The sequence below is a fragment of the Astyanax mexicanus genome, chromosome 21, assembly GCF_023375975.1.
Source record: "Astyanax mexicanus isolate ESR-SI-001 chromosome 21, AstMex3_surface, whole genome shotgun sequence".
In the NCBI taxonomy this organism is placed as follows: Eukaryota; Metazoa; Chordata; class Actinopteri; order Characiformes; family Acestrorhamphidae; genus Astyanax; species Astyanax mexicanus.
In genome coordinates, this window is record NC_064428.1 from 494,905 (window position 1) to 514,828 (window position 19,924).

The following is a 19,924-nucleotide window of genomic DNA, read 5'->3' on the forward strand; positions in this document are numbered from 1 at the left end:
CACATCTGTTGGAGTAGTGATAATAACAGGTAACTTGAAACATTCATTCTATGCTCAGTAACAAGGGTATGTGCCACATTACCCTGTCGCAGAGTAGACGCCTTAGTAGAGTTGGGTGGGAGTTCACAAGCAGCTTTGAGATGACCTTGTTCACCACAGTAGAGGCACAGGTGAAGGCGAATCCGGTGTTGCCTTTCAGCAGCAGACAGTCTGGACCTTTTAATGTCCCTGGGCTCAGAGACAGCTGGAGTGGCATCACTGGATTACCAGACTGAATCTGGTCAGGAGCATTCATAGGAATATGGCTAGCAGCTTTTGGTCTTTGAGACAGGAGCTGATCCAGGGTGAGTGAGTCGTCTTTGCATGCTACCTCCCTTTGAATCTCAGGGTTGAGTCCATGGTGAAAACATTGATTAAAGCAGGGTCATTCCAACCACAGCTAGCGTTCTAAAGTCCAATGCGTAGGCTACTACGGACTTTTTTTTTCTTGCTTAAGGATTAGCAAGCGCTCACCACTAGACTGCCCATAGCGTGTATGATCCGAAACACCGCGAAAAATAGTCAAAAAGGAGTCGTAGCCAGACTCCGAGACTTCCCCAAATGGCGGTGGCCCATTCCAAAGCCCTGCCGGAAAGCCCAGAAACAATGAAGCCGATCTTAGCCTGATCGGACGCAGGTGGGGAATTACTGAAGAAGGAACCCACTGCATTTCTCCGGAATACCACCATCAACGTCCTGGTCAAAAACATTGGACCACACTATGTGTCAGTGCTTTCCTTAAAGTCACTTTATGAGCCTAAATACCTTCCTAATGAGGAAGGCACTGCTTATAGGAATGTTCAAGATTTTGCTAAAGTAAAAGTTGTGCCTTTTTTTTTTTACAGGTTATTGATGCCTTGATTTATTTAAAGGCTCAGGTATGTGTGTGTGTTTGTTTTCACTAGTACTTTTTAAAAGCTGGAAAATTCAAATTTAATGTATACACATTATGTATCCGCTGAAACATTAAAACTAAATAAAACTGTATCTGGGCCCCCCTGGAATAATGCATAGATTGGTCACAGGCTGTCCTGTAATATCTAGGACCAAGAAGTCTGTAGAAGTTCTGTAAGTTTATGAGGCTGACCTCACCACCCTTAATTTCAGTTAACTTTGGGCACCTATGACCCTGTTTTTAGGTCACTGGTTGTCTTTCCAGGGAGCAGTTTGGTTAGGTACTGGCCACAGCAAATTAGGAAAATGCAACAAGACCTGCCTTGTGCTTTGGAGATATTTTGACCCAGCAGGCTTGAATATCAGTTTGGTTCTTGTAAAAGTGTTTTAATATCTCACTTCCATTTGTCCTGCTTTTAACTCCTCAGCCTTAATTTAACTATTCATTCAATCCCTATATAAATATATTTACCATTTGGCATTATAACCAGATAATAAATGTTTGTTTACTTATAACTTGAATACTTAAAGGATTATTGTTCAATTATCTTGTTAGGAAGATGCTGATCTTGTTAGGAAGATGCCAAAGCACACACTTTTTGAAGGTATATAAACACAGCAAATATTGCTTTTTAATCTGTTTTTTTTTATGTTTAAATTTTTCAATTTTGTTTCAAATAGAACAACATCCTAAAGACATATGGGGAGATAATTGGAGCTTAGATAAAATGGGAACCACTAGACACTTTTTGTGAATTACATTCATAGATACTTTTTTGACCTTGAAGGAAATATTCTAGCTTGTAGAACACAGACATACTCCATCATAGTATAGTAACTCTGTCATAGATAGAAATATCATCTACCTCTCTGCTCAGAGCTTCTCAAAATCTTGATTTTAAGGTTTGTGTGGATTTGGATATGTTTGATTATTGTCTTGCTGGAGTTCCAAACTGCAACCCAATTATAATTTTATAGATTTTTGCCAGAAGCAGACATGTATCCAATAAAATGTCATGAAATCTTTATTGTTCAAGTCCAATATATTGAGGTATCTTACCTGTACCACAAAAGTTTATACTACTTTCAATTTCTGAGAGAAAAGGAGCATATTCATACATTTTATTTTATTATGTATTCAGTGCACTATTTACTCTAGTATAAAGTCTATAAGAACTGTGGTTTAAACCGCAGATTAAATGTAGGAAATGTTTTAAAAAAAAAGCTTCCTTCCACATTAATGATATTAAAACGTTATCTATCTTTCTTTTACAAAGAGAGGAATCATTTACATTAATTCTATGGGAGAGGATAGAAAGCAGACCATTTTGAAAAACTGGAGGTAAAATATAAAATTATGAATATACATTATATTGCCAAAAGTATCCATTAGTCTGCATTTTATATGGTGATTAGGCCTGGATGGAGCTGCTTGGTCAGGGAAACACATTCCATGAATCTCTCTGTTCTTAATCTAATCTGAATAAAGCTTTGCTTTCTTCACCTGTGGTCTGTGTGAAGTGATCTAAGTTGCTTATGATTTATCAGTTTGTAGTTAATACAGTGTCATTTTTTAGCTTATTTGCATCAGCCAGAGGTTGCAAAGGCAACTGGACAATCCTCAGAGTCAAACATCCACAACAGCAAGATAGACACTCGTATGGAGTACACGTGGTGAAGGTACAATCATTAATTCTACTTTAGCCATTTGTATTTGATGTATTTAAGATTTCCTGAAGAATTGCAACTTTAACAGAATTTCTCATTAATCTTTTCATGCTTCAGTTTTTTTATTGATACAGTTTGCAGAAAACATTCTTGAAGTGTAGAAGAACATGTAGTTGACATACAGCAGCTAAGGCACTAACTAAGGCCACACATTTTTGTTGTTTAATTTAGGTGTGTGAGCAAGTGAGTGTGTGTGTGTGTGTGTGTGTGTGTGTGTGTGTGTGTGTGTGTGTGTGTGTGTGTGTGTGTGTGTGTGATAAAGATTAAAGTCTAGACATATTCTATATTTTTGTACAGATCGCACTCAGAAGTGCTCCAGTTGCTGGGACCCATTGACTGCAAAAGATAAGGTAGAACATTATCAGTACGTCTACCTTTTATTACATGTGTTTGTGCAACAAATTCAGTCATTACTTATTTATTAAAACAATTTCTTGTTTAGGTGCAGTGCCAGAAGTGTAAGGCTTGCTATTACACAGATGTTCGAATACGGCATGTGGCATCTGTGCTGTATGTGAAAATAGGTAATATGTAGTGAGTACATTACCTGTCAAAGGTAGCTTAACAAGTATATTGGTAGGCCATTTAACTACAGAGTATTTTTGTGATGATGATATTCTTGGTGACAATAACCGAAATGTTTAGTTTAATTTAAATAATAACTTATTTAAAAAAAAAAAAAAGGTATTTTTTTATAGTATAAAAGACAGACACACACAAAAAACTGTGATTAAAAAACAGGATTATTCCACCAAATATTGATTATTTCTGAACTCTTAAAACTTTATGAATATGAACTTGTTTTATTTGCATTATTTGAGGTCTGAAAGCTCTGCATCTTTTTTTGTTATTTCAGTCATTTCTCATTTTCTGTAAATAAATGCTCTAAATGACAATATTTTTATTTGTAATTTGGGAGAAATGTTGTCTGTAGTTTATAGAATAAAACAACAATGTTCATTTTACTCAAACATAAACCTATAAATAGTAAAATCAGAGAAACTGATTCAGAAACTGAAGTGGTGTATTAATGATTTCCAGAGCTCGCTCTGTGTGTGCGTCTCTCTCTCTACATAATTTGAAATATTAGACCATGTTAGTCTTTACAAAACAAATCAGACCATCCCTGTATTAATGGATGAGATTGCTGAGTCAGATGTTATACCAGTACCTCGTTCTTTAGTTGCAATATTCTTTTACCAATATTAAACTTTTTTTTTTCATTTAAATGTGTGCAGTACAAAGTCATATTCCAGTTTGTTCTTTTAATAAAACGTTGCTTAAAGAATTTGTATTTATTGATTTTATTTATGCATGTTCAGATCAGAAAACATTCATGCACTGGCTGTAGTTAAATACAGTATAATACACACAACTAGTTAATGGTACGAAAACATGAATATGAACATTAAAAGATTTATTTTAACAGGAAGCATCTTATTTGTAACATTTTCAGTCAGATTCAATTTTAAATATTAAACATCAAATCTTTAGAACATTGTACATTTAAAATAAAAAATCATGACATTTAATATTAGCCATACTTACAAATTAAGAGTTTACAATAGATTTAAGTGATGCCATAAAATAACTATTTGCTTCCTTTAAAAACAATGTTTGTAAAAGGTGTTTTATACACGTTTTGAAAAGGTTCAAATGGATAAGGTTATTCATTAACTGGAAATGTTCTTCACACTCTCAGCTCTTATTGAGGTCTTTATAGCACCTTTCATTTCTACGTCATGCACATGTAGAGAGATCTTTTCAAAACTGCATCTTTCATAGTTAATAAGAAATGAAGATATTAAAGGATAGTCACATACTCCAATGGAACAACAGTAATATTTTCTTTTCTTCTTTTTCTGTGGAAAATCAAGTTCTTCGGTTTCTGACTTTTCTTTATCTGTGGTTACATTTTCCAATATTTTCAGTCAGGTGTTTCTTCACGTTTACACAGAGCTGGGAGAGTTTTGGACAGAGTGGTTTAGATCTGCGACTTTTATCTGTGTTGTCAGCTTTAGCTGAATAATCCCACACTTTTGTTTCCAGTTCTGAAATGATTTCAGCCATGCTAGCAGGAACAGTCTGCCACTCCTTGATCATTTCTAACAGCTGGATATACAGTATACACGGTGTGTGACTTGGACTGAGAGGGGACCTGATATTCACAAATTCCCTGATCTCTCTTTACAATCATTTTGTCCCTCCAACCACTTTCAATCATTTGAGAAACTGGATGTAAAAGATCCTGAGATCCAAACCTTTATCACAGTGAAGTAATTCAGCTTTACCAAGGAGAACCTACAGTGGATCATCCAGTTGACTATTCCTGGAATAAGACAAAAACTGGTATTTTAAACGATGAAAAAACCTGAAGGGTAAGGAAAAGGGTTTTTTTTATAATAATAATACATTTACAAATATGTAAATGCACAATTGCATTAACAGTAGCCTATCAGCTTTTTATATGTCTAGAATTACAAGACTGTGACTAAATATAACTGGTCATAATTATTCTTAGTGTGAGTAGGCAGACGAAAAGATAAGGTAAATGAAGGTTGTAACTGATTAATCACAGCCAGGCTTGTCATGGTTGCATAAGAACATCTCTGCCATTCTGTTTGTTGACTATTATGCTGATGCAGTCTTATTTCTATTAATGTAATTGTGTAGTAAAAGTATGATTGACATGGGTGGTTTATAATAACAGTCTCAGCCATGCTGGTGTTCTTCTTTGGCAGAATTTATATTGTTTTTAGGTAGAACTGCACATGAACTTTGCACATGAAACTTAGTTGAAGCTGGGTCAGAATACTATAGGGGCCATGGATAAAAAAATAAAGGGAAAGGAGCATTTTCTACTCACTGTTCCAAGGCTGTGTGATTATTATGAGTAAAATATATTTATAACATGTTGCTTATTAAAGCTCTAATGTTACCGTTACATAATACGGTGTGCAGATTTTGTCTACCGGTAGTCGAGGCTTTGGCTCCCCGTCTCGAGGCGCCTCGCGTGTGGGGAGAGTCCATTGTGGAGCTTATTGCGTCCAAAGGAACACAAACACAGTGATTCCAGTCATGAAGGAAGGAAATAAGCATTTTACTGATGCAGGATGTTATATAAACCATATAAAATCAAAGTTATGATGCAGTTATGTTGTGGAAGTCTGTATTAATTTCTTATTTTTAACATAAATGTAAAGAAGTACAATTTTATAAATATACAGCTATAAGACTTGGTCCAACTGTACAAATTAGAAAATAAAGTTAATATAAAAAAATAATATAATGCAATGTGTGACAGTTGTTTATGAATGGGTCATATAAGAGCTGATTCAAATCTGTAACACTAAATAAAATCAGAATAACTGGTCTAAAATAATATTAATACATTTTTAAGTTGCTTATTTGAATGGGCAGTTTATATTATCTTTTGAATCAATTTGATCATTTATTTTAATAGGTTTTTAATAGGTAATTGTAAGATGTCTGACATTAATGATTTTACAATAAAAACACTTAATCTGTTTATACAACTAATTTGTATGTCTAATCTAAATTACACTTGTATGCTAATTTTATGTAAATTAAACCATTTAATACGCAACAGCTTAAAAACAAACTCTGTTTCTTGTGAATATTTTAGTGACACCAGCAGCACCAAGGTCTTTAAGCTTCCCCTATGGTCACCTTTCATAGGTATAAAATGATGGGAACACAAACTTGCATTTAATGTATGACATATGCTGTTTATATAAAGAGTGTCCTGCTCTAGAAACATGTCACAGGCCTCTTATAACAAGACATAAAAACAAAGAATTATAAAAAAGATGTATTTTCTGCATTATTTTTGCTAAAAGATTTATATACAGATAAAATCTTTAGTATTATTAAAGTAATAATGATGTAACCAGATTTAAGAAGGGATTAATTTCCTTGGAGGCTGACTGAATGTTATTGATAAATGAATAAACACAATTCTACATTGTACCATAAGTTGATATGGTTTTAATATATATATATATATATATATATATATATAATATATAACACATACAGTTGTCCTGCATCAGTTAAATGTTTTTTGTCTTTATTTGTGACTGGAATTAACTGCACGTGTGTTCGTTTGGTTGCAATAAACTCCACAATGGACTGTGCCTGCTCTCCTCACACAGAAAGCACCTTGCGGTAGAGGACGCCACCACTAACCCTGCCCTTACACTGGAAAGAGGCAACACGACAAGCAACAAAGAGACAGAGCGACAAGCGACACAGAGTTGAAATTTTCTCAACTTTATGCAAATTAATTATGATGTGGAGAAGCAACATTCTAACCTGATTGGCTTCTAGCATTTCTTTGGACCCATCAAGTTTTAGGCACCAAAGCAAATGACAATAATCCATTTATCTCAGCAATATTAGTGTTTTACCTGAAAAAATATATGATTTGAACAGATGCAAATAAACATAAATACAGTAAAACGTAAAAAGGAATTCTCATTTGTAATCAAGTATGTTATATACTGTGAGCCGAGCTGTAGAACAAAGTGTAGTTCCAGATTTCTCCTGGATGCTCCTTATTTTTATTTAACATTTAATACACAGAGAAAAAAAACAAAGAACAAGGGACTCAAACAAAGTACATTCAGTGTAGGGAACAAAGGAGCAAGCATTCATAACAAAAGGATTTGGAGCAACATTTGAGGGTATTTTATGAGCTCATATAGACTAATGTTTCAATGAGGAATAATTTAAAATCATTTAAAGCATGGGGCAGAGTCTCTCCACTTACTGGATTACCTGTGTATTACCTGGACTGTGTATCACTACTGCCTCTTGGATTATCTCTGATATTGGGTATCTCGTGTATGAACTCTGGACTGGCTCTCGTTTATGGTATGTTTTTTTCTACGTTGCTCCTGTTTATGGTGATTACCTGTTTTTCTGTATCGACCATGATTTACCTCTGTTTATTTTATAATAAACATTATTTTATCAGTATCTGTACGTGTCTGCATTCTGTACAAATCATGACAGTAGCTATCTGATGATAATCACGAAGCCCTGTAACAGATCAAGAGCAGAAAATTTTCCTTGCCCCCAGAGCTTCTTGTCTTAGTGTGCATAGAAATAGTGCGCTGAAATTAAAGAAAATGTAAGCACAAACTTATATTTTGTTAGCTGGATTTTTTTTCTTTTTTTTTCCATCCACAGCCCCTCTCTTAGATTACAAACAGCTTTATTTTTAGTATTTAGCTTTAAGACTGTTTAGGAAAACACACCAATATTTTGTTTCTGTAAAGATTTGTGACTTAACAATTAACAGCAACGTAACATTTCTGATTTATATCAAGAAATATTACCTTTTAATCACAGTGTTGGTTTCTGTGTTTTTATGATTGAACCGCCGACCATAATCAGCCCACATGGTGCCGATGTTATTGCAGTTTTTCAAGGAAATACTGGCACACAGATGGGTATTTCTTAAAAGTCTTGCAGAACTTAGCAGATGCCCTTTTGAAGTGCTTAACCTTCAGAAATAATTCGATATATGTTAACATATGAATTTACATTTGTGTTCTGCCTTCCCCTAAGGCATGAATTATTTTATTCATTTTCTAGAGTAACTTGATTTTGTGACAGTCAGATGCTGCCATCTAGTGGCTATTTTCTTAACAGGAAGTGCACAATTGAAGCTCAGCCCACATCCTGTGTTGTTTGAGAGTGAAGGCCATGTTTTCTCAGTCTACAGTGTTTCTCTCTGGGAATCCATCTTAATCCCTTGAGTTGTGGACATTATTTGTCTTTTTACCCATCTTTATCAACAAATACTTTATGTATCTTGCTGAATCTTCGATTAAAAACAAGAAAAGAAAGCCTTGTGGACTAATTTGAAGATCAAGGGTTAGCTAGCTGTCTAGTATTGCACACTTTAGGACACAGTGCGAGGGCAGCATAGTAAAAAGACAAGAGCACGGCGAACTCAAGCATTACAAGATGTCCGAGGAAAACAATATGCTACACCGGGAAAATGTAGAAGGGGATGCCGCCATCGAACAGCTTCAAGGCGCAGCTGCCCCAGATCCACTGATTGACTGTCAGCAGGCAAACAACAGGCAAGAACCTTTTCAAACACCAGATACTCGGTCACGAATATCAAAAAGATCTAGTGAATCAACCTCTACAGCAGCTGCTAGAGCACGTGCCAAAGCAAAGGCTGCTCAGGCTCAGCTTGTGTTTGCCGAAAAAGAAGCAAGCCTGATGAGAAAGAAAGCTGCACTTCGTGGTGAACTCGAAGCCAGTCTCCATGTTCTCAAGATACAGAGGGATGCCGCTGCTGCCGAGGCTGAGGCTGCAGCCTATGAGGAAGAACAAGAGATTGAAAGTGAGGAGAGGAGCTACAAACCATATGTACCAGGAAATCCACTCAGTGCTTTTGAACGTGCAAATAACTATGTCCAGCAACACTCAGCATTCTTTGGCAGACAACCATCACCACCACCGGTAAATATGCCGCTACACTCATTCAGTGTACCCAGCTATCCAGCCCCACTGAACAGACCTACTGTAATAAAGAAAGAAGAGAAAAGTGATCCATCTCCAGTCAAACATTATCTAATGCCACCTCACCAGCCTCCCCGGGTCTTCCAGGAACCGCAACAAGCACAAGACCTCGCCAGGTACCTTATGCGGAGAGAGATTGTGAGCTCCGGCCTTTTACAATTCGATGACCGCCCTGAGCACTACCGGTCATGGAAAGCGTCCTTCCTGAGTGCCACCCAGGACCTCAATCTGTCATCCAGAGAAGAACTGGATCTGCTGGTAAAGTGGCTTGGCACTGACTCTGCTGAACAGGCAAGGCGGCTTCGCTCTGTACATGTCCTGGATCCTGCTGCAGGCCTCCGTATGGTCTGGCAACGCATGGAAGACTGCTATGGAACACCAGAAGCTATGGAGCATGCATTGCTTAAAAAGAATTTCCAAAGCTAACAAACAAGGACAATGTCGAACTCAGGGAACTAGGGGATCTCCTCCTTGAACTGGAGTGTGCCAAAGATGAGGGATACTTACCTGGCCTCGCCTTCTTGGACACAGCTCGTGGGGTAAACCCTATCGCAGAGAAGCTACCCCATAGCCTACAGGAGAAGTGGATAACCATGGGCTCCAAGTACAAAACAGATCATGGAGTAGCCTTCCCTCCATTCTCTCTCTTCTCACAGTTCATCCGGCAACAAGCTAAGGTGAGAAATGACCCCAGCTTCGCCTTCACCTCTAGCAGCTTTACATCACAGAATCCAGAGAAATTTGTTAAGCCCAAATACAGAGCCTCTGTGAGTGTGCACAAAACAGACGTCGCACCCAAATTCACCGACAGCAACTCCAGCACTGCTGAGAAGAAAATGAGTGAACCAGACCGTGAGTGTCCCATACATAGAAAGCCTCACCCACTCAAAAAGTGTAGAGTCTTCCGTATTAAGCCCATAGAAGAACGCAGGGCCTATCTGAAAGACAACCGCATCTGCTACAAGTGCTGTGGTTCTACTCAACATATGGCAAAAGACTGCAAAGTGCCAATTAAATGTGCGGAGTGCAACAGCGAAAGACACATCGCAGCACTACATCCAGGCCCTCCCACACCCAAAGATGGTGCTGTCACAGAGAAGGAGGAAAGCGGGGAGTTGGACGAAGACATGCCGACAGTCACAGCCAGTTGCACAGAGGTTTGTGGAAATTCAGATATCCCACGCTCATGTGCCAAGATCTGCCCAATCAGAGTTTACCCAGCTGGGAAGAAAGAGAAAGCTGTCAAGATATATGCAGTACTGGACGAACAGAGTAACAAGTCACTCGCAAAGAAAGGATTCTTCAAACTCTTTGATGTAAAAGCAAGTTCAGCCCCATACACACTGAAGACCTGTGCGGGGACAATGCACACTTCTGGCCGACGAGTAAGCAACTTCATGCTTGAGTCTTTAGATGGGAAATTGCAGCTACCCCTACCCACACTGATCGAGTGTGACATGATACCGGATGATAGAGCTGAAATCCCATATCCTGAGGTAGCACAACACCATCCCCACCTACAGTCAGTTGCAAACAAGATTCCACCTGTGGACCCTGATGCTCCCATCCTAATTCTCCTAGGAAGAGACATCCTGCAAGTCCATAAGGTGCGTGAACAAATCAATGGGCCACACAACTCTCCTTATGCTCAGCGGCTTGACCTAGGCTGGGTCATTGTGGGAGAAGCATGCCTCGGAGCAGTTCACAAGCCAGTTGAAGTCAACGTTTACAAAGCCAATGTGCTGCAGAATGGCCGAACATCATTTCTCTGTCCATGTCCAAACAATATTCAAGTAAAGGAGGGCTACAGTGGTACACCACAGCACCACCATGCATTCTTCCCCCATCAGGATGAAGCAAATCTGGTCAAGAGGACAGATGATTTAGGCCACTCTCTATTCGAGAGCTCCAAAGACGACAACAAACCAGCATTGTCAATAGACGACAGAGCTTTCCTGACTATCATGGAGAAAGAGGTCTATCAGGACACCGATCACAGCTGGGTAGCACCCCTACCCTTCCGGACATCGCGGCAATCCCTCCCAAGCAATCGGGAACAGGCTGTAAAGCGTCTCAGCTCACTCAAGAAGACTCTGGAGAAAAAGCAAGAGACCAAAAGACACTATGCGGAGTTTGTGCAAAAAATGCTGGATAATGACCAGGCTGAGCATGCGCCTCCACTAGAGCCAGGTAAAGAGCACTGGTACCTCCCCACATTCGGTGTTTATCACCCAAAGAAGCCAGATCAAATAAGAGTAGTGTTCGACTCAAGCGCTACATGTGATGGTGTATCCCTGAATGATGTACTTCTTAGCGGCCCAGACTTGAATAATACACTGCTAGGAGTACTCCTAAGGTTCAGGAAAGAGCCTGTAGCTGTTACAGCTGATGTGCAGCAAATGTTTTATTGCTTTGTGGTCAGAAAGGATCATAGAGACTACCTGCGCTTCCTCTGGTACGAGGACAGTGACTTTGCCAAAAACATAGTGGAATACAGGATGAAAGTCCATGTATTTGGAAATACACCATCACCTGCAATCGCCATATACTGTATGAGACGGGCCGCCAAAAAAGGTGAAGCAGAATATGGCTCTGATGCAAGACAGTTCGTGGAGCGTCAGTTTTATGTAGACGATGCGTTGACCTCTGTGACCTCTCCAGAGCAAGCCATAGACCTCCTGACACGAACCAGAGAAATGCTGGCCGAATCCAACTTGCTGCTACATAAGATAGCATCAAACAGTGAACAAGTGATGGAGGCTTTCCCCGAGGACGATCGATCCAAAGACCTGAAAGACCTGGATCTCGGCTCAGATCCTCTGCCCCTTCAGAGAAGCCTGGGCCTTTCCTGGAATCTGGAAACAGACAGCTTTACGTTCCAGGTGTCCCGGGAAGTGAAGCCATACACCCGTAGAGGTATCTTATCCACTGTTAACAGCTTATATGACCCTCTCGGGTTTATTGCTCCAGTCATACTACAAGGGAAAGCATTAGTGCGAGAACTCTCTACAGAGCAGGGGTGGGACACACCACTTAACTCGGAAAAAGAACCAAAATGGAAAATGTGGAGAGAATCACTAAATGCTCTGGAAGACCTGCAAATAAAGAGATGCTACATCCCCATGCCACTGTCTTCCACACAGAGAAAAGAACTCTGCATTTTCTGCGATGCATCTACAACAGCGATAGGGGCTGTTGCCTACCTGAGAACAATGGCAACCCACACGTAGGGTTTGTTATGGGAAAGTCCAAGCTGGCCCCCCGGCCTGCCCATACTATCCCCCGCCTTGAACTTTGCGCAGCTGTATTGGCAGTTCAGATGTATGAGCTGATCAGGGATGAAATGGACATGCATGTGGATACAGTCAGGTTTTTCACTGACAGCAAAATTGTTCTGGGGTACATTCATAATTCATCCAGACGATTTTATGTGTATGTATCCAATAGGGTGACCCGCATCAGACGATCCACAAACCCGGACCAGTGGACGTACATCCACACCGACCACAACTCTGCAGACCATGCAACCAGATTTATGTTAGCAGAGCAGCTTCAGCAGAGTAGTTGGCTCTCCGGTCCCAGTTTCCTATCACGCAACAACCCAGAGGAAATTCCAAAGCCTCACACCTTCACCCTGGTGGAGCCAGACACAGATGCTGAGGTTCGGCCTGAAGTCACCGCCTTGGCTACCAGAGCCATGGATGCTCAGCTGGGCTCAAAGCGGTTCGAAAGATTCTCCCAGTGGAAAAATCTCTGCAATACAACAGCCAAGCTCATTCACGTTGCTGCAGCATTCAAGGGAAGCTCTGCCAGTTCAAAGCACAAAGGGTGGAACTGTTTCATAGACAGACTCTCCATAAGCGAACTGTCACAGGCGAAGAGTGTGATCATTCGTGCTGTTCAACAGGATGCTTTCGAAGTGGAATTGGAATGCCTGAAAGAAGGCAAAACCCTTCCCAAACATAGCCCCCTCAAAAAGCTCAACCCAGTGGCCGACAAAGACAACCTGCTGCGGGTCGGAGGTCGTCTGTCATCAGCACCTGATCTGTCTAGAGAAGAAAAACATCCCCTGATTATACCACGCACACACCACATTGCCACACTTCTGGTGAGACACTACCATGAGCAGATAGTGCACCAGGGTTGACACATAACTGAGGGAGCGGTCAGAGCAGCAGGATACTGGATTATTGGTGGAAAGCGGCTGGTGTCCTCTGTCATTCACAAGTGTGTGACCTGTCGCAAGCTTCGTGGGCGGCTGCAGGAACAGAAGATGGCAGACCTGCCCACTGACAGACTCACACCCGAGCCTCCATTCACTCATGTGGGCCTGGATGTCTTTGGGCCCTGGGCCATCATGACACGGAGGACAATTTTCACCTGCATGGCCACCAGAGCTGTCCACTTGGAGCTGCTTGAATCCATGACAACTGACAGCTTCATAAACGCTCTAAGAAGATTTTTTGCAGTACGTGGGCCGGCCAGGCTTCTTCGTTCTGACAGAGGCACTAATTTTGTTGGAGCCTGTAAAGAGCTGGGCATTAACATGGAGGACTCAACCATAACTGCCTACCTGCAAAGCAAGGGGTGCTCTTGGGTTTTCAACCCACCACATGCATCACATATGGGGGGTGCATGGGAAAGGCTTATTGGCATTGCAAGGCGCATCTTAGAGGCGATGCTGCTTCAGACTGGACACACTCGCCTTACACACGAGGTCTTAAGTACTCTCATGGCTGAAGTGATGGCTATCATAAATGCCAGACCCCTGGTGGCCGTGTCCTCTGACCCTGATATGCCAACTGTCCTCACGCCTGCGCTGTTGCTTACCCAGAAGATAAGCACCGTCTCAGCACCTTCAGGAAACTTCCAAATGGCCGAGCTACATGGAAAGCAGTGGAAGCATCTACAATGCCTAGCAAATACATTTTGGAAGAGATGGAGAAGGGACTACTTGTCCACGTTGCAAGGTCGCCGAAAGTGGACTGATGATCGGCCGAATGTCAAGCCCGGTGATGTCGTCCTGTTAAAAGACAGCCAGGCCCAGAGGAATGAATGGCCTGTGGGAGTGATTGTGAACACCCTGCCAAGCAGTGACAAGAGGATCCGTAAAGTGGAGGTCAAAATAGTAAAAGATGGGACTGTTAGGGTGCTTCTGAGGCCAATCTCAGAATTAGTTGTTCTTCTCTCTGAGTAAAGTGAAAAAAAAAGATGTTTGTTAATAGAGTTTAAATGCAAGTTCTGTTTAATTAAGTAATTTTGTAGTGGCATAATAATATTATACCAAGCTGGGAGTGTTCTGCCTTCCCCTAAGGCATGCATTATTTTATTCATTTTCTAGAGTAACTTGATTTTGTGACAGTCAGATGCTGCCATCTAGTGGCTATTTTCTTAACAGGAAGTGCACAATTGAAGCTCAGCCCACATCCTGTGTTGTTTGAGAGTGAAGGCCATGTTTTCTCAGTCTACAGTGTTTCTCTCTGGGAATCCATCTTAATCCCTTGAGTTGTGGACATTATTTGTCTTTTTACCCATCTTTATCAACAAATACTTTATGTATCTTGCTGAATCTTCGATTAAAAACAAGAAAAGAAAGCCTTGTGGACTAATTTGAAGATCAAGGGTTAGCTAGCTGTCTAGTATTGCACACTTTAGGACACAGTGCGAGGGCAGCATAATTTGTTTCCCTCATCTCCATTTTCTTATCAAATTGCAATAATTTTGAAAATGTATTTTTAAACATTTATTTTTAATTTTTAGTTTGGAAAATACAGTATATATTTTATTCTTCCCCTTCTTCAGTCCACACTGTGTGTATGGGGTTCACAGATATAAATGATATGGTCATTGCATGACTGGCTAAAATACTGTTCACTGTTTAGTACGCATACAAATAAACACTAGTCAGATATAATAGATATCAAATATTATTGAGGGCATGTCCATTTATTATAAAATAAGTTAATAATATAATTAGTGCGACAGGCCTGCATGGAACGCATTATTGCAGGTAACCTTTAGGAACCACTACAGCTCCATACAGACACAACAGACATGGTGTGTTAAACACTAACTCTGTGTGTGCAGCTAAATGTTGAATAATGTAAAGTTCCTGGTAATGTTTATCTTCCTTCTGAATATTATTGCTATCACACACTTCCTTCTGGGTGCAATTCAGAATAAAAAATGGCTTTAAAACACTTTTAGTTTAAAATGCAACTAAAACATCAAGCCAGAAGTGTGACCTTACTATACAAATCAGACAAAATCAGCATATTAATGTTAGTTAAAAAAAAAACAAAAAAAAAAACAACGTGCACGATGCTCCTGGCTCAACAATAAAGCTTCATTTACACTAAATGGAAAACAATAAGCACAGTTGCTAATACTGTATGTAAAAAGACATAAAATAGATATAACATGTTTCATGCTAACCTTCAATAATTTCTTTTTTTTTTAAATGTAACCTAAAGTGTAAATAAACTAACAGATAGCATTAAAGCCTTTTCAAAATAGAGCAATAGATATAATGTTATACAAAATAAAATTGTAAAGCATTCTACCTGGCTAACTAAATAACTAACAATGTAAGTAGCAAACTAAAAGTATGTATGTAATTAAATAAGTAGCTAGCTAACAAACAAATTAGCAATCTAATAAAGGAAGTAGTTAACTAAGTAAGTACATACATAACTAACCTTACTAACAAAGTAGCTAGCTTACTAATAAATTAAGCAGTTAACTAAGTAAGTAGATTGCTAACTAACTAACCTTAATAACCTAATTAGCAAACAAAGTAGCTAGTTAAGTAAGTAAGTATGTCACATCTGGTGCTGTTAGCTCCTCTGTTTCTCACGCACCCAGCTCTGACAGAGGTTCTCAGTCTAACAACTACATTACCCAGAACGCACCACCCGCTGACACGCACACACCTAGTCACACGTCACCTCACCTGCTCCAACCAGGAAGCCCCGAATATTAGTCTGGCACTATTTAAGGACACCTCTCACACACTTCTGTGCCGGGTATTGTTGGATTTTCCTCATTACTAAGCGTTACTATCTTTTGTCTCTATTACCTTCGTGTATGACCTTGTTTTGTTTTTCTCTACGCCGATTTTTGGATTACCTCTGATTGTGGATTTTTTCTGTGTATGACCTGGACTGTTTCACGTTTTTTCGATTTTGGATTACCTCTGATGTTGGCCTGCTTGTGTTTGAACTCTGGACTGTCTCTCACTCATGGTATGGTTATTCCTACGTTGCTTCTGTTTTCCGGTGCTCTAACTCTGTTTGTACGACTCCCCTTTTTTCTGCCTGCTATTTTAATAAACAACCCGTTTTACTGCATCTGCGAGTGTCTGTATTCTGTGCACACCATGACAAAGTAGCAAACTAAGTAGGCAGCTAATTAACATAGCTAACTAAGTAATGAAGAGTAACTGTTTATTTTACCTTGGGTGTATTGACAAATATCATCAATTATGATTACTTATCTTAGTATCTATAATTACATAATCATTGTGTGAAACCTTGTATTGTATACGCATTAACCAATACTCACATTATATTTGATCATTTTTATTACTCACGGTTTTATTTTACACGCATTTATATAAAAGATTAACCAATAATCAAAATATATTCTTTACATATATAGTAAAACATTGTTTGATCAGGCATGTGACTAACACAGACTCTATTATGACAAATTAACCCACATGATACATAAGGCATTTACTAACACATAGGATCTATTGTATGGCGGACTAACCACGCGCCACTAACACATTAACATATAACATATGAAATTCATTGTGCGACTTGTGTAGCTCATGCTTGAAGCATTTCGTTCACTGCATGTCTCTGACTAACGGCCATCAATCATCGGCTGGTACACTCTGTATGATTTCGACTGGTACGCTCGGTACGGGGCTAAATTGCTACAGAAAAGGCTCTTAGATCAAAGCGGCCTTTTGGTGAGTGAGTGCCTCCCTAAAAACCTCTGCTTCAAAGCGGGGGGTGACGCACACACACAGATAGTGCCACGATGTTCCATTCTGGAAGAACACAGTCAAGGCCAAACACTAGTGGTCCGGTCAGACACGTGAATCTTGAGTACTAACACGTGAAATTATGCATATTAACATGAGCTAATCGTTAGCAACGCCTCATCAGCAGGTTTCACGTCATTTTGGGGTATAAACATGGAGTCGGATCAGAGGGGGGTCAGAACTTATGCTGGGACGGCTGTTTACCTATTTTCCTGTGTGTATGGTTCTCCTGAGCTCAGTAATAAATACTTGGTTTGCTTTCAACTTCACTCCACCTGTCTACGACTCTCTATCAAACGAACACGTAGGGGAGTTGTACCCGGACGAGAGGTGGGTGTTAACCCACCTTTCATTTTCTTTTTTACAACAGTAACTAGCTAAACAAATTACATAACTAACTAACAGAGTAGCTAGCTAACTAATAAAGTAATTATTAAGCACATAGCTAACTACCTAACCTAATGAAGTAAATAATTAACTAAGTAGATAGCTAACTACTTAACCTAACTACCTAACCTAACTAACTAACAAAGTAACTAACTTACTTAAGCAAGCTGCGTTGTAGATCTTCATGTAATTAAAACAAATGTTTGATACTAAGCTCCATTAAATTCACCAGTCTTTAAAATGTAAACTAGTTAGCTAAGTACGTTAGCATGTAAGCTAACCTAGTTAATCTAACTAGCTAATGCTTAAAACATTTTCCCAGAAAGGGAACTTTGAAATATGAATCCATGCAACAGTGTAGAGCCTAAGAGCCAGACTTTAGTTCAATTAAAACAGTATTAACACTGATTATAGGAGATACGGGAGCTTTCTTACCTTCCTCCACACCGCACAGCTTGAATGCACAAGGGAGCACAGCAGTTACTGGTGTTTAGAGCTTAGATTCTCTGCCCGAACCCGACCTGACCCGAGGTTGGGCCGAGATTTCCCATCACATTCCTCGGGCCGGGTCGGGCTCCAGAAAATAGTCTGAGGTGTAGGCATCTGTTTTTTAATTATATTTTTATTTTATATAAAGCTCTGGTGTGATAATCACAATGTTGCTAAGTAACCAATTATTATTGTTAACGAAAGCGAACCTAATAAGGAAAACTGAAAGTGAAAAAAATTATTTATGTATAAGCGCTGTTTTCACTCCCGCAGTTGTACAGCGGGGGGTGTTGTGCCGATTCTGGAGTCGGATTCAGCAGGGAGTCGGATTCGCACAACAACTCGCGCTAGCCACAAAATACGACAGAACACACTGAGGGAGCTGCAGAATTATGTATGGGACTAGAATATGAGCACGAGGAGATAAAAGTGAAACAGGAGATACAGTGTGTGAGAACCTTTACCTGTGAGTAGCTCATACACCAGAACACCCAAATCTCTCTCTCCCTGTGTCTCTCTCCCTGTGTCTCTCTCTCTCTCTCTCCCTGTGTCTCTCTCTCTCTCTCTCTCGCACGTGAACTCCTCCGCGTTTGACTTGCAGCACGGTGTGCAGCTGTTCTTAAAAATTATTTTAATTAAATAATAGTTTTATGCTTCTATGTTACAGTGTTAATAAACATAATTCTGATTATATTTCGCTCATTCAATCAGCCCGAAAACAGACCGTTTATGGGGCGGGGCGGGGCTGGTCGGGCAGAACATTCACGGGTTTGGGCTGGGTCGGATTTTTTGGGCCCGATCTAACCTCTACTGGCGTTTAAATCTCCCCGCGGTCTTTTTGGACAGTCGCGCTTGTAATGACGTCACTGAGAGATGCTAAATCTGATTGGATGTGAGTGTTGTCGGTCCTGGATCCACTTTATTCACGTTGTTCCAGAAACAACAGCAACCCGAGGAAATCAGGGGTAGTCAACGTAAACAGGGTCAGTACCAGTGAGAAAAGAGAAACCATACCATAAACGGGAGACAGTCCAGAGTTCATACACAGGCAGGCAGTATCACAGAGCAGGCAAAAGTCCAAAATGGGAAACAGTCCAGGTCATACACAGAAATCCAACAAAAGGGAACAGGCAGAAATAGAAGTCGGTAGAAAACAAAAACAAGATCATACATGGAAATAGACAAGGGCAAGAGAAACGCTGTGTATTGTAGGATTTACCAAACAGATACTCGGCGAGGTGTGAGCGTGAGCATGGTCCTTATATACTGAGGGAAATCAGTACTCGGGACTTCCTGGTGGTGTCATGTGATGTGTCATGTGATCGGGAGTGGGTGTGGTGCGTTCTGGGTAATGAAGTTGGAAGCGTGAGAATCGCAGATAGAGCTGGATGTGGGAGACTTGGGAATGCTTTCAGCACCAGACATGACACTTCCCTCTTGGGTTTATTATTATTAGTTATAATGATAGTATTATCTCGTGTTTGTTTTATTTTATTTCCTTGTTTCTGGTTTCTTTGGTATTTGTTATTTATTTAATAAATGATCTTTTACCTGCGTTTATGTCCGCCTCCACGTCTTCCTGCCTGGCATTCCTGACATCATCCAACATTTTTTTTAACTGATGTGGAATATTTTAAAGCTGAGAAATTATTTACTGGTTAACAGTAACTTTTTCTACTTCACTTTTTAATAAATGTATCCTACAGCCACTTAAGAAAACAAGCTTAAGTTCTCCACCAGGGGCCACTTCTGCATGTGGTGTGGGTCATT

At 39.9% G+C, this 19,924-nt stretch overlaps 1 protein-coding gene across 1 annotated transcript; it reads left to right on the forward strand.

Annotated features, from left to right (window-relative positions):
* Nucleotides 1–13,498: 13,498 nt before the first annotated feature.
* Nucleotides 13,499–14,515, forward strand: LOC125785855 (uncharacterized). The gene has a single exon (XM_049470036.1). The coding sequence runs from the start codon at nucleotides 13,499–13,501 to the stop codon at nucleotides 14,420–14,422; it is 924 nt and encodes a 307-aa protein (XP_049325993.1). The 3' UTR covers nucleotides 14,423–14,515.
* The last annotated feature ends 5,409 nt before the right edge of the window (nucleotides 14,516–19,924 follow it).

Coding starts and splice junctions, on each gene's coding strand:
- LOC125785855 (XM_049470036.1), top strand. CDS start 13,499: ATGGCAGACCTGCCCACTGACAGACTCACACCCGAGCCTCCATTCACT.